The sequence below is a fragment of the Leguminivora glycinivorella genome, chromosome 8, assembly GCF_023078275.1.
Source record: "Leguminivora glycinivorella isolate SPB_JAAS2020 chromosome 8, LegGlyc_1.1, whole genome shotgun sequence".
NCBI classification, from domain to species: domain Eukaryota; kingdom Metazoa; phylum Arthropoda; class Insecta; order Lepidoptera; family Tortricidae; genus Leguminivora; species Leguminivora glycinivorella.
The window spans coordinates 5,104,194-5,116,722 of NC_062978.1; the positions used below are offsets into that span (position 1 = coordinate 5,104,194).

The 12,529-nt window shown below is 36.2% G+C and overlaps 2 protein-coding genes across 3 annotated transcripts in view; both read left to right on the plus strand.

The window, feature by feature from the left end:
- The window catches only part of LOC125228726 (MAP kinase-activating death domain protein), a 91,461-nt gene extending 86,614 nt beyond the window's left edge, over positions 1 to 4,847 (plus strand). The window contains exon 42 of the mRNA XM_048133387.1: positions 2,746 to 4,847. Within this exon, the coding sequence (XP_047989344.1) occupies positions 2,746 to 2,962 (217 nt within the window). The 3' untranslated portion in view covers positions 2,963 to 4,847. The remainder of the gene's footprint in view (positions 1 to 2,745) is intronic.
- An 814-nt stretch (positions 4,848 to 5,661) lies between these two features.
- Positions 5,662 to 10,616, plus strand: LOC125228935. Of its 2 annotated transcripts, none has more exons than XM_048133654.1 (5): positions 5,662 to 5,812; positions 6,879 to 7,001; positions 8,865 to 8,976; positions 9,951 to 10,024; positions 10,511 to 10,616. In XM_048133654.1, the coding sequence occupies exons 1-5, from the start codon at positions 5,744 to 5,746 to the stop codon at positions 10,532 to 10,534; spliced, it is 402 nt and encodes a 133-aa protein (XP_047989611.1). In that variant the 5' UTR covers positions 5,662 to 5,743; the 3' UTR covers positions 10,535 to 10,616. The 2 variants fall into 2 exon arrangements, with proteins under 2 accessions (XP_047989611.1, XP_047989612.1); XM_048133655.1 differs by having other exon boundaries at positions 5,671 to 5,812; positions 6,885 to 7,001.
- Positions 10,617 to 12,529: the final 1,913 nt, after the last annotated feature.

The following is a 12,529-nucleotide window of genomic DNA, read 5'->3' on the forward strand; positions in this document are numbered from 1 at the left end:
GTGGTGTATTGACGAATACACTGCGTAGGGTAAGGTGGGCAACAGAGAACCAGTGGTACACAAGGAACCAACGGTTTTATTCGAAAATGCGACGTTGCCAAACTTCACTGCGAACATAGGCACGCGCCGCTAAGGTTCCCCCGCTCGCTCCCCAGTCGGCGGCCGGTCCGCGTTGAATTTGCACGTGTAGTGAAGTATTTTGTGATTTTGGACAAGAAAACAAAAAAAAATAAGTATTTAGTTTTTTTATTTTCTCAGAATGTAGTTATGTTTGATTTATCTAATTAATCAGTTGTGCGGAGTGACTATTTCTCTATCTTTTTGACATTCACTGATGCGGCTTTCTTGTGCCGTTTATTTTTTACCGAATTTAAAAAGTGAAAATGTATATCTAGCACACATTGAACCACAAGGCTAGAGTACTCAATGAACCAGGAGGTTCTCTAGGTAATTCTCTAGTTAGCCTTTGGAAGGTCTATTTTGTACCACTTTTGCCATGTTTAAGAGTTAATATAAATATATCTAATATAACGTTACTATATAGTACAAAAATATATGATAATACATATATTATTTAAGTTTTTTGAAGTGCAAGACTTTATTTTTCATATAACGAAGAATATTGTGACGATTACATTAGTAAACTACTCTTAGTTTAAATAAATAAGCATTTTTGACATTGTAAATGTTGTATTTATTTAATTGCCCCATATTTACCTAAATCAGTTTGTATATTTTGCAATTATTTATCAAAAACTATGCAATTATATAATGGTAGGTTCATTGTGTACTAGGCCGGTTCATTGAATACATAGTACCGGTTCAGTCTGTACCAAAGATTGTACACAATGAGCCATTGTTCATCTTTTAAAAAAACTAAAATATCTCGACTTCTATTCAGTTTTATTAAAAAATAATGATGAAAATTTAGAGCTAGATAAATAACAAATGCACTGAATAAAAAAAATTGAATTTGGACCTATTATGACTGACTTATTAAGATTTAAATTTTTGGTGGCTCATTGTTGGCAACCTCACCCTACATCAAAATGAAGTTAGGTTTTTTTTAATTTTGCTTCGTTGGATCTTTTAAGTTATATCTTTTCATGTTAATCTAAGGGTTCTTCTTATTATTAGTGTGTTGGTTTAAATATATGTTTGATCATCTATCGTATTGATCTAAATATTTCGTTAAGTTATACTGGAATTCTGCTATTGGTTAGGAATCTGAATTAAACTTATATTTTTAATGTTAATTTTTAAGTTCAAAATGTAACAAATGTTTAATTGTTGAAGATATTTTTTTACATGTAACTCATTAGGTTATTATAAATTTTGAGTTTCATTTTGTCATCGAAGCGCTCAGAAATTAGTTTATAGTTAGTAAGCAAGTACTTAATTTTTTTGAAAAATGTTTTTTTTTCTATATTATTGTTGTAGGAATATAGATATTTTTCTTTCGATTTATATTGGATATTACATTGTTATTAATATGATATTTAATACAGCGTATTTCCCTAAAATTTTAAATTTAATTAGTAACTAATAGGCTTATTATTTAAATTAAAAAAGTGTTTTAACCATCATAAAAAATAAAATTTCTAATTGACTATAAAATGCCTATATATGGTTGTCGATTCATGTATTTGTTTAACTTTTGTATTATTTTGTTCATGTCGCATTCACGCTGCAATAATAAAATGACTATACACTGTTTGCTACCTAAAAAAAAAAGATTAATCCCAATGGATAATTAATCTTTTTTTTCCCTGGGGAGGGAGATGTAGTGTGACAGGCCACACTCACACTACTACTCCTAACCACACTATATAAGTATCGGCACACTGTAATTCTAAACAGAATAAACCTATATTCCATACAATCGACTTGTCCTTTAGTCCCCACATCACAATAGACTGACTCTAAAAGCCCTAATATTACGAGCTCAATCAAAATATATAATTTGGCCTTTACTACGAGAAATCCTGGGATCAAATAGCAAGCGGAACTGAGACTCCGAGGAGCCGTAGAAATGGCAAATTAGGAAGATGATTACATGATCTAAAAATCGCACTCCAAAATCTAACAAAAAATATCACAAATTAGTCTCTGTATACCACGTCCTAAACAAATCATTTCGCACAAAGGCTACCTACTTACTATATATTGACTTGAATTTCCAACTGGTTCCTTTAAATATTTCATTTACAAATCCACACTTCATTCTCTTAATCGCTTAATGACTAAATCACTAAAATCAATAAATTTTGTAGTGTACGTCTTTAGAAGTTGTTAGTTTTACAAATCAACCTACCCATTATGATCGCAACAATTATGTTAAGTACTTATTTTAATTCACTGTGACCTTTTTCAAACTCTCACCTTCGTAACGAAATATTATAAACTGCAAAATTCAAGTTTTTATACCTACCTCTATATATCTCTCTCTAAAAGTCTATATTGTATTTTCGTAAAAAACTCCTTTCATCATTTGCCCCGATAGCAAACAATTTATATTTCATGCAGAAAAACAGAAACAATTGAGCACATCAGTGTACGAAAAATATAATGCTTTTTTATATTTTGTTATACTTAACTAGCATTAATACGATGGTATCTTATTGGTGAAAGATTCCATACCATTCCCGTTTGTCAATATCTTGGGACTGAAGTTTCTCTTTAAGAACCTGATTCGTCCTTCTAATTAATGAGAAGACTTGAAACGTAACAATGTTTTTTTTGTAGCGGGGCACGCCCGCAGCCAGGCGCGGGCGCGGGCGCGGGTGCGGGTGCGGGTGCGGGCACGCCGCCGGCGCGGCGCGCGGCGCTGCGCGAGCGGCAGGGCTCGGTGAGCGGGCCGTTCGCCGCCACCAACCCCTTCACGGCGCCGCGCCACGCCGAGTTCGTCATCCCGCAACGCAACAACGCGCGCCGCCCCTCCACCGACACCAACAACTCATAGAACTCATATACAAACCCTGACCCCAAGTCCAGGAGCAAATCTCCGAGTGTGATAATCGCTTCGTGCTGATAGCGTTGAGTATTTTTTTATCACGCTGTATACTTATAGCGGTTGACCCTGCCGATTTAGGGCTTCCCCAAACCTATCGACGCGGAATCGGCTCTAGTCGGTCATATTGCGTACGCGTGTTCATACTCGTACCTACTAACGAGCGATTTTTGATCGGCGAAAGCCAATTTCACGTCGATATGTTTGAGGAGACCGTTACTTGAATTATTTTTCCGACGAGAAGGACTCGATTTAGATATCGGTTAATCTTTTGTGTCACATCGAACATACTTTTATTTGATAGTAAATACTTTTATTTGACTCATATGGTGTCCCTGTGATTGAACAGATATAGTAATAATTAGTGAACACAAATCTATAGTTATTCATAAACAATCTAGACAAATATAGACAACCGATGCGTAACTACAGAGTGACCTGTTTGTATTTTGATATTTATGCATTGAATGTATACCGGTCCTCTATAAAGATATCTTCTATAAATCTATTTGTCTATTTATTTTACATTTGTCGACATTTTTAGTTCATTTAGATCGTTTTATCGTAAATGTCGTTCACGTTTGCATCGATATCTAAAGGACCTAGGTAATATAAAAAATGTTTGGTATAATCCGGTATAGGTTATGTGCTCTACTCTGCACTTATATCTATAGACGATCAACCAAATCTTGGCACAAAAAATGGCACCAAATTTAAATTTTCTCCCCTACATTTTCAATATTTTTTTAAGATTTGAATTTTTTTATCGATTATTCCGCCAATGTCAAGGTTTAGGAATGCACGCGTTTTATGAAGACAATTGGCCAGTGGGTGTCAAGATTTGGTTGACCTTATTTGATATTGAATAAACATAATCAAGAGAAACTTTGTAATAGTTTCTCCAGAGCTTAACTATTTTTTTATCGAAGCACACCGTGCAAGCTAGTCCTCGTTGAATTATATATTCATACATAATCATCTTACCGACCATTATGATAAAATCGACAAATAAATACTTTAAATAAATCTTACAAATATTGTATGTATTGCTTTGTGGTATTGATATGTTTAAGTTTTAGGCTTGTGCCCCTTAGTGAGCTGTGATGTTCCTAGCTAGAATGTTGACATATTGTATATGTAGTATTTTTTGTAATTTGTTAATAGTTTAATCCAGTAATGAAAATAAAGACTAGTACAGTCATCAAATATGTGACGTTATCTGGGTAAAGGGACCTAATTGGACCTAATAATTCGATGGCGATTACGGCGTTATGAGCGATGTTCGTGTACAAATACGACGCCGCGGGACGTAAGCGCCATCGACAATAAGGTCCCTTTACCCAGAGAACGTCACATATATAGTAGCAGTCAAGATGGCCGGATAGTTGATCACATGTATGTTTAATATGCTGTACCCTGCTGTATCAAACTATTTGCCCATTTTGCCTGATACATAATTATATGCCATAAGCCGGCCCTTTACCATATCTCTTTCCACATTTCAATATCTGCGCAAGTATGTTATATTATGGACAAATCAAAGCTTTGAGCGTTAATTAGTTAGTATTAGTGGCCCGGTGTAAGTTTGATTTTTACGTTGTTTAGTTTCCCAGTTACTATATCTATGTAGTTTCAAAATATTTTGTTTTCAATTTAAGATTTTATTTAAAAAAATACCTACTTGCATAGTTTATTATCTATATCTGAAAATGATAATAAATTAAATTAAAATTAATGGATTATAAAGCAATATTGTTTTAATGTTTGTGTATATAAAATAAATAATAATATTATTTAGTATTAGGTTTAGTAACATAGTTATGTGTACCGTTTATAATAAAAGAAATATTTCCTTAATGTTGAGATTTTTATTTCTGTCTGTGTCTCAAGCTGTGTCTGTCCGATTATACCAAGATAAGTGTGTTTTTCCACTTAACACAGTTATGTAATTCGTAGATTTAGAACACATTTAGAAGCATTTTTTGTCGTCAGTAACCATACTATAAAAAGACGAGGAAAAATGTGAATGAAATCATCGTTCCTAGACATTATCGACAAAAAATACTTAAGTAAGTAAACACTCATTCATACGACTTGGCACACAAAAACGACGCTCTCAGTGAGTAACCGCGCGGGCCTCGCGGCCAAGTGCGAAGTACGAAACTTGCGCTAGATTCAAGGATTATTATTTTCTTGAGATTTTATCTTTAACTAGGTGTGTTTTTCCCTCGCGCTAGTATGCTAATGATGATTATATCGCTGTTTTTGTTATTAATATTATGACCGTAAATTGCAGAAACCCCTAGATGACTGGTATGTGACGTCATCACGGCACCATTTTTCATTACAATATAATAATATGTGATATGAGATGCCCAGCTGGTGAACAAACATTATTCATAAAAAATATTGAATTATTCGAGAAAAAAAGCAGTAGCTACCAATACCATGGTAGATACTAATTAAATATCGAGTCGAGACCTTTCTTTCTGTATATGGTAGTTCTGTATAGGTTCATGAGAGTGTAAAGGATTTAATTTCGTTCCTCCTTAAAACCTTCCGTCTATATTTTTTCTCTATCTATGATGGCGACCGCGTGCAATACGTCGGAACTCAACGTGTGCCTACTTAACGAGTAAATAAGTCAGAATAGATAAATAGGGGTCCAGCGGCGGTCAGAATCAGTCAGAGCGTGAAGTGGGCACGAGGTGGAACATTCTCTGTCATTACAAAATGGCGGCTCTGCGGCTTTCGGTAGTTTTAGTTGTGCTGGCAGGTTACGCTCTTGCGGACCCTGTTTCTGTAAGTATGCCTTCCTAAGTACCTACTTGTGTTTTGAGCATTAGAAAAGGGATTATATGTGTCCTTTTATTGAAAACGGGCTTGTGAAAGCACCTAGGGTGCATTGGGGTAATTTCGAAGCACAGAAATGCTCGGGTAATTTCGAAAGGGGAATCTTAATCCCGCAGTTCAGATGGCGCTGATCACCGCCTCGCAATAGTAGGCGCGTTCAGATATCTCGGAAGGGCAGGCCGCAAAGCTGCGTTTGTGGCCCACAAACTGGTCTCGCCAGAAGATCAGCGCTGATGCCGGTCAAAGATGCTGAGGCGGGACCATTTCGTGGTAAACCCTACATACTTTTTTTTTCTAATCTTATTTTTTGTAATTTTTTGTAATTACTGTATGTAAATAATTTATGTGTTTACTATGAATAAACTATTGAATCTGAATATGACGGAAATAATAGTGATTTTTATGTGGCTTTCGATTGAATCTGACCCTACTTACTGAATAACACATTTTTCCCAGTACTCTGAGACTGAAATCTTTCACCTAAGAGAAATGTTAAAACCCTAATTTTTATTTCGAATACGAGAGAAGTAAAAATGACCCTAGGTAGGTACTTAAAATAAGTATTATTTAAAAACATAACTAAGCAGGTATACATTTGGCATAAATATACCTTTGCCTATTTCTTGGAAGACGTTTTAATTGGTAAATTAGTAACGTTATTAATGAAACGGAGAGTTAATTGTCACAATGGAATTTGTAGGTAATGACATACGGTCAGTACGGTATACTTAGGTAATTCATTAATTTAAAACCAAATAAAAAATACTATTTGGTAACCAAAATGAGAACTTTTGAGAACAGCGACCAACTTTCAGAATATCAGAAATGTAACATACAAACTTTAAACTTTTCCTAATTTAAATAGGTATAACCGGTAGGGCTAACACATGATTGTCTCGAGAGTTTGTCACGTCTTTGTCTAATTGTATTAATGACAAAAGGACGAGTAGTCTATCTCGCGGCGACATTCTCTCGAGACAATCATGTGCTAGCCCTACTGTTATCATTTTTCCAGCATAAGTTTTCAGCGGAGCTGACGAAGAAGATAAAAGATGCAGAAGAATCGTGCAAAAACATAAAGGACGTCGGTCCACACGGCAGCAACGTCGAACTATGCCGGTACATGAACATGGGAATGGTAAATTCATTACAAAATACATATACACCGTGTTTTTGTTGAATTCCGTTAACTTCCACACCGTGTTTTTTTTGTTTTCACTATCAGGAACCAACCTGTATCACGAAATAAAACTATGGAAACGGATTAAATCGCGTATAATGAATTTAAAATTCATCCCGACGTTTCGACCTCTTTACAGCGTTCGTGGTCAACGGGTGACTGAGGAAAAATTACAATGTGCAAAAACTACTCACATACAAGAAATATTAACGAACAGTATGAGTAGTTTTATTTCATGAGTAACTATCGCGGTAACCGAAGACAACAACCTGTATCACTTTTAGTTAAATTCGCAAAAAAAAAATTTTTTTCATCATTTTCATACATAATAAATGAATTTATACGTGTGAGAGACCCTTAAGAATAATATTCAAGTTAGTTTCAAGTGATTGACGGCACATGTCAAAACAAATAACATTAGGAATTGGTAAAGGCTATCACACACGTGTTCAGTAATTATCTTCATTTTTTTAATAACTCGATAACCGTAAGAGTTAAGACGCTAGTTTCTTAGAGAAATTATTTGACCTAAAGAATCTTCCCTTAAAGTTAACGGAATTCCATAAAAACAGGGTGTAGTTAGGTCCATTATAGGAAACAGAGTAGCATAATTATAGTTTTTTTTTAATTTGTAACTATTTTCTTATAAATACCATACACCTGCGATTGATGCTACATCAATTGCTGTTAAGAAACGGGCTTTGTGTGTTCGATATGCGATTAACATGTCATAGTTTTGACACTTACTTTCAACAGCAATTGAAGTTAACATCTATCGCAGGTGTCTGGTTTTTTTTAAACATACAAATTTAAGAAAACTAACTATGCCATTCTGTTTCCTATAATGGACCTAACTATATGCCGAAGTTAACGAAACTCAATAAAAATACGGTGTATAGTACCTGGTCTATGTAACAAAACTATGAGTGTACCAGGTGACAAACGTAAGAAAGAAGTGAAAATTCGAGTTGGCAACTCTTAGCGTTAAACGTTTGACGCTGTCAGTTGGAAGTGACAACACTGAGCGTTAAATGTTTGACGCTGTCAGTTGGAAGTGACAACACTGTGAAATGTTTGACGCTGTCAGTTGGAAGTGACAACACTGAGCGTTAAACGGTTAACGCTGTCAGTTGGAAATCGCGAAAAATAATAAATTACAAATAGTATATTTAAAGCAGCAAATTCAACCAAGGCAGTAAAATTTCCGTTGTTGAATTCATTCGAAGCTTAGCAATAGCACGGACTGCAGACGGTACGTCTCTGTCAAAAAAATATCCTTCCCATCTGAAATTCTAATAAAATAGTCCTCATAAATACAGAAAGGACACTTCTGTAAAACCAAAGTTTGACAGTAGTTTCGGTGGAATCGTAATGTCCCTTTATATTGCATGGCACTCTACAGCGCGTAAACCTAATAAGGGCGATAAATGAAACCAGGCATATAATTCAATATTGTTATCATCAATTAAGAGGTGTTTTTGAGTTACTCTTAATTTTCACCCCATAATTAATTTTTGAAAAATTTCCTAGCAGCAATGTACTGTAAACATGGTTGCGATGACAATCAATGACAACTGTCAACGAGCGTTTAACGCGAGTATGTTTGCATTACGTTGCGGGCCGAATTAATTTGTATGGATAAAAAAAATATTTCAATTTTAAGTAAAAGTTATCTAATTCAATTTTTTATGTCCTATACTTTCCACCGATAAGAGGTTCGCCCGTATTAGGTTTACACCCTGTATACTATTGAGGGTTGTCGAAAATCACGTAATTATCTAACCTGTGGCGTAGTAATTTTGTAATTTGTTATGTCCCCAGTTAGACAAGGACGGACGATACGTCGAGAGCGGCGCAATCGACGTGATTACAGTCGATTTTCCCGAGCTTACCCGGGATCAAGTAAAACGAGTGGCGAAAACGTGCAATAATGGTACCTAACTCTCTTATACCGGGTGCCCGGTAATTAATGGACAACCTTTTAACCTCCAAGAGGGCACCTTATACTGGTCCAGAAAACCGACTTTAAGGTTTAGTAAAAGTAGGCGACTAGGCGACTTTTACTAAACCTTAATGTCGATTTTCTGGACCAGTATAAGGTGCCCTCTTGGTGGTTAAAAGGCCTGTCGCCTGGTTTTCGAGATTTTCACACTTTTTAAAATTTTAATACTACCTAAAATTTTAAAAAGTGTGAAAATCTCGAAAACCAGGCGACTTTTACTAAACCTTAATGTCGATTTTCTGGACCAGTATAAGGTGCCCTCTTGGTGGTTAAAAGGTTGTCCATTAATATCCATTGAAATTTTTAAAAGTGTGAAAATCTCGAAAACCAGGCGACTTTTACTAAACCTTAAAGTCGATTTTCTGGACCAGTATAAGGTGCCCTCTTGGTGGATAAAAGGTTGTCCATTAATTACCGGGCACCCTGTATATTTTATGATAAAAATGTGATTTAGCCTTTGGGTTGCACGCTTGTATAGTACTTATGTAGGTAGTCAGGCCCCGTAGCCGAATGGCATTTCTGCGACGCGAAACGAAAACGAAACATCGCAGAAAGGTAGTCTGGCTCTGTCGCGCCCATACGCAAGAGCGATAGAGATAGATAGCTACGAAAGGGATATTATCGTGAGCGTATCGTAAGCGCTACGCACACTGATGTTTTCAACGGATACCGGAGTATGTTACGCGGCTACATCAATTTGCGATGTGATAACCACATCGACAACATCATTCTAGAAAACGATTTTGTAAAAGTTTGCCGTAAGTTTCATAGATTATGACAAAAAGTTTTCTGACATCATGACATTCGTCAAAAACCGATTATGTGAAGTCTGTTATGCGAAAAACGAAAGGGAAAAAAACGAGAGGGAAAGAGAACCCGCCTGAGATGTATTATGTGTGTTTCAGTGAACGAGAACATCGCAGAAGGCTGGCAGCGCGCGAATCAAGTAGGGCATTGCCTCCGTGGAGAGTCTGTCAAGGTACCAGCAGTATGATCTATACTTACTATACGGTACAGCGCGGCAAATCTCGACTGGGAGGCAAATGTAACAGGTACATTTTTTCCATGTTTTACAATAGAGTGTCCACCGGTTATATAATATGGTAGGCGTGTTCAGTGGATACATGTAGAACTCAACATCATAGTGTAATAATGGAAAAAATGGATCAGTTACAATTGCCCCCCAGTCGAGATTTGAACCGCTGTACCTTACCTAAGGTTCGAATCCCGGTAAGGGCATTTATATGTGTAATGAGCACAGAGAATTTGTTCCTGAGTCATGGATGTTTTCTATGTATATAAGTATGTATTTATCTATTTAAGTATGTATATCGTCGCTTAGCACCCATAGTACTAAGTTTTGCTTAGTTTGGGGCTATGTTGATCTGTGTAAGGTGTCCCCGATATTTTTTTTCTTAAAAAATGTCATGTAATTAATCTATAATGTAATAACGTTATTTTTTAGATTACCGACCAAAACACACATTAAGGATATCAACTCAAGATCTAGTTGACGAATCGAGCACGAGCAGCCATTTATACTTAAGAACTATTAAATGATTATTGTAAACTGATGTGTTTATTTTTTAGTTTAGTTTACTACCAGCTTAATATGAAAAATCAGGTACATTTTTGAGTTTCCATATTCGATTAGGATCTATTCTGTCATCTAGGCAAAATCAACACGAATCGTCAGTTTTTTCATGTCGAATGAAGCCCTGTTGCTCAAATATGTAGAAAATAAGGCCCCGAAGACTGATGGACAGAAATATTGTTTAATGATCACAAATCGCGATAAACGACTGTAATCATGTCGGTCGCATTTATGATTGCAGAACTTATATTGCAAATTGCTCAGGTTGACCACGCTTTGAACTAATAATACATTGTACACTGATAATACTTTTTGAGGAGCTTACTCCTGTTGGAAAACATAATATTTTTTATATTTCCTAATAGTTTGAATAAAAATATTACCTGACTGTTACGTAATATAGGTCTACATTATGCATTTGAAGTTTCAATAAAAAATTATAACTTTGGAATTATTGGCCACGTGTCTCGAAACTCCGAGAGAATACTTGGAAGACAACGATTTTCATACATCCCGGGTAAGCAGTCTTCGTAGCCTGTGGTCGCTCGCAACTCTAGAGGTGGTACTATGCATGTTGCCGACTCTAACACTCCGCATCCTTGTTGAGCTCTGGCAACTTTACTAACCGATAAGAACAGTAGGTATGTAGTCTGGAGTATGTATAGCCTACTTATATTATATTAAACGCAGGAGCTGCCTACTCTAAGCTAATTTTACTTTCTAGGCTTCATGTTGCAAAGTAATTGCTAAATCCCTTTTTATATTTCATAGGTGTGTCTACATGTATCTACATTGTAAAGCTACGGTCAGTGTCACCAGACAGATTCGCCAGTGTGATAGGTTTGCGGGAGACGGTAGGTACAGATTAACGACATTGGTCTAAAAGCCAAATTGGAGTGAGACTTGGTTTTCATTCGCACGTATGGCTCCCGCTCACCGCTGCCGCGCTTAGACCAATGTCGTGGCTGGGTCGTTAAAACCAAAAACTTGGTACTCCCTTGTAAAGCTTGACCAAATATACGACTATTGTCAAGAGGGCGCTGTTATTCTGATCTATGCGGTGATAGTTCAGAACATAGAAATATTACACATAGAATAGTACATTACGATACAAGTGCGTAAAAAAGGAAGTTCGAAACGAGTGGCGATAAATTAAAACACGACCGAAGGGAGTGTTTTAAATCGACACGAGTTACGAATTTCCTTTTCGCACGTGTATCGTACGACGTTTTTCAGTACAGATGAGCCTCCGAAGTTTCGACCTGGCATATAATGTACCACTTCTCGCACTAGTGCGTAAAAAAAAACACCATCTGTACGCAACATAGCCCGTAGTCATATATTTCGTCAGGCTTTAGGTCGTTCTGTTTCAGATTCAGAGACCAAACAGGTCACAAAATGCTAACTCTTTGAACATTTAATGGTCCAGTTACATTAGCGTTCGGCTTTCCGAGGAATGTAAATGATTATTTATTATTTATCGTATGGCATAGATTATTTACATGTCACTGCATTATAGAATTAAAAATTAAACCTAGAAGTCTTAAAATATTCCACGGTATTTATACTCTGTTATTAGGTGTTTAAAAGATCGTAAACAAATAATTTGTTTTTCGGGTAGACAACATTTGTCGGTTAACCAACCAAATATAAAAACCAAATGGATGTATCACTGAGCAAACTGCCTTTATTAACCTCTTACTTGGTCGTGTAATGTTTTAATTTGTTAAAAGGAGCCTTTTGAGGGTAGATTTCGTTTACACCATTTTAAATAGTCCGAGTAAGACGACCGGTCTGGCTCAGTCGATAGTGGCCCTGCCTGCTGAGCCGCGGTCCCAGGTTCGAATCCCGGTAAGGGCATTTATTTGTGTGATGAGCACAGATATTTGT

What these genes read in the sequence shown, in the direction of transcription:
- LOC125228935 (XM_048133654.1), top strand. Translation starts at nt 5,744, where the DNA reads ATGGCGGCTCTGCGGCTTTCGGTAGTTTTAGTTGTGCTGGCAGGTTAC. An exon ending in CTCTTGCGGACCCTGTTTCT is followed by an intron (nt 5,813 to 6,878) that starts GTAAGTATGCCT and finishes TCATTTTTCCAG; the next exon opens with CATAAGTTTTCAGCGGAGCT. An exon ending in TCCGTGGAGAGTCTGTCAAG is followed by an intron (nt 10,025 to 10,510) that starts GTACCAGCAGTA and finishes GTTATTTTTTAG; the next exon opens with ATTACCGACCAAAACACACA.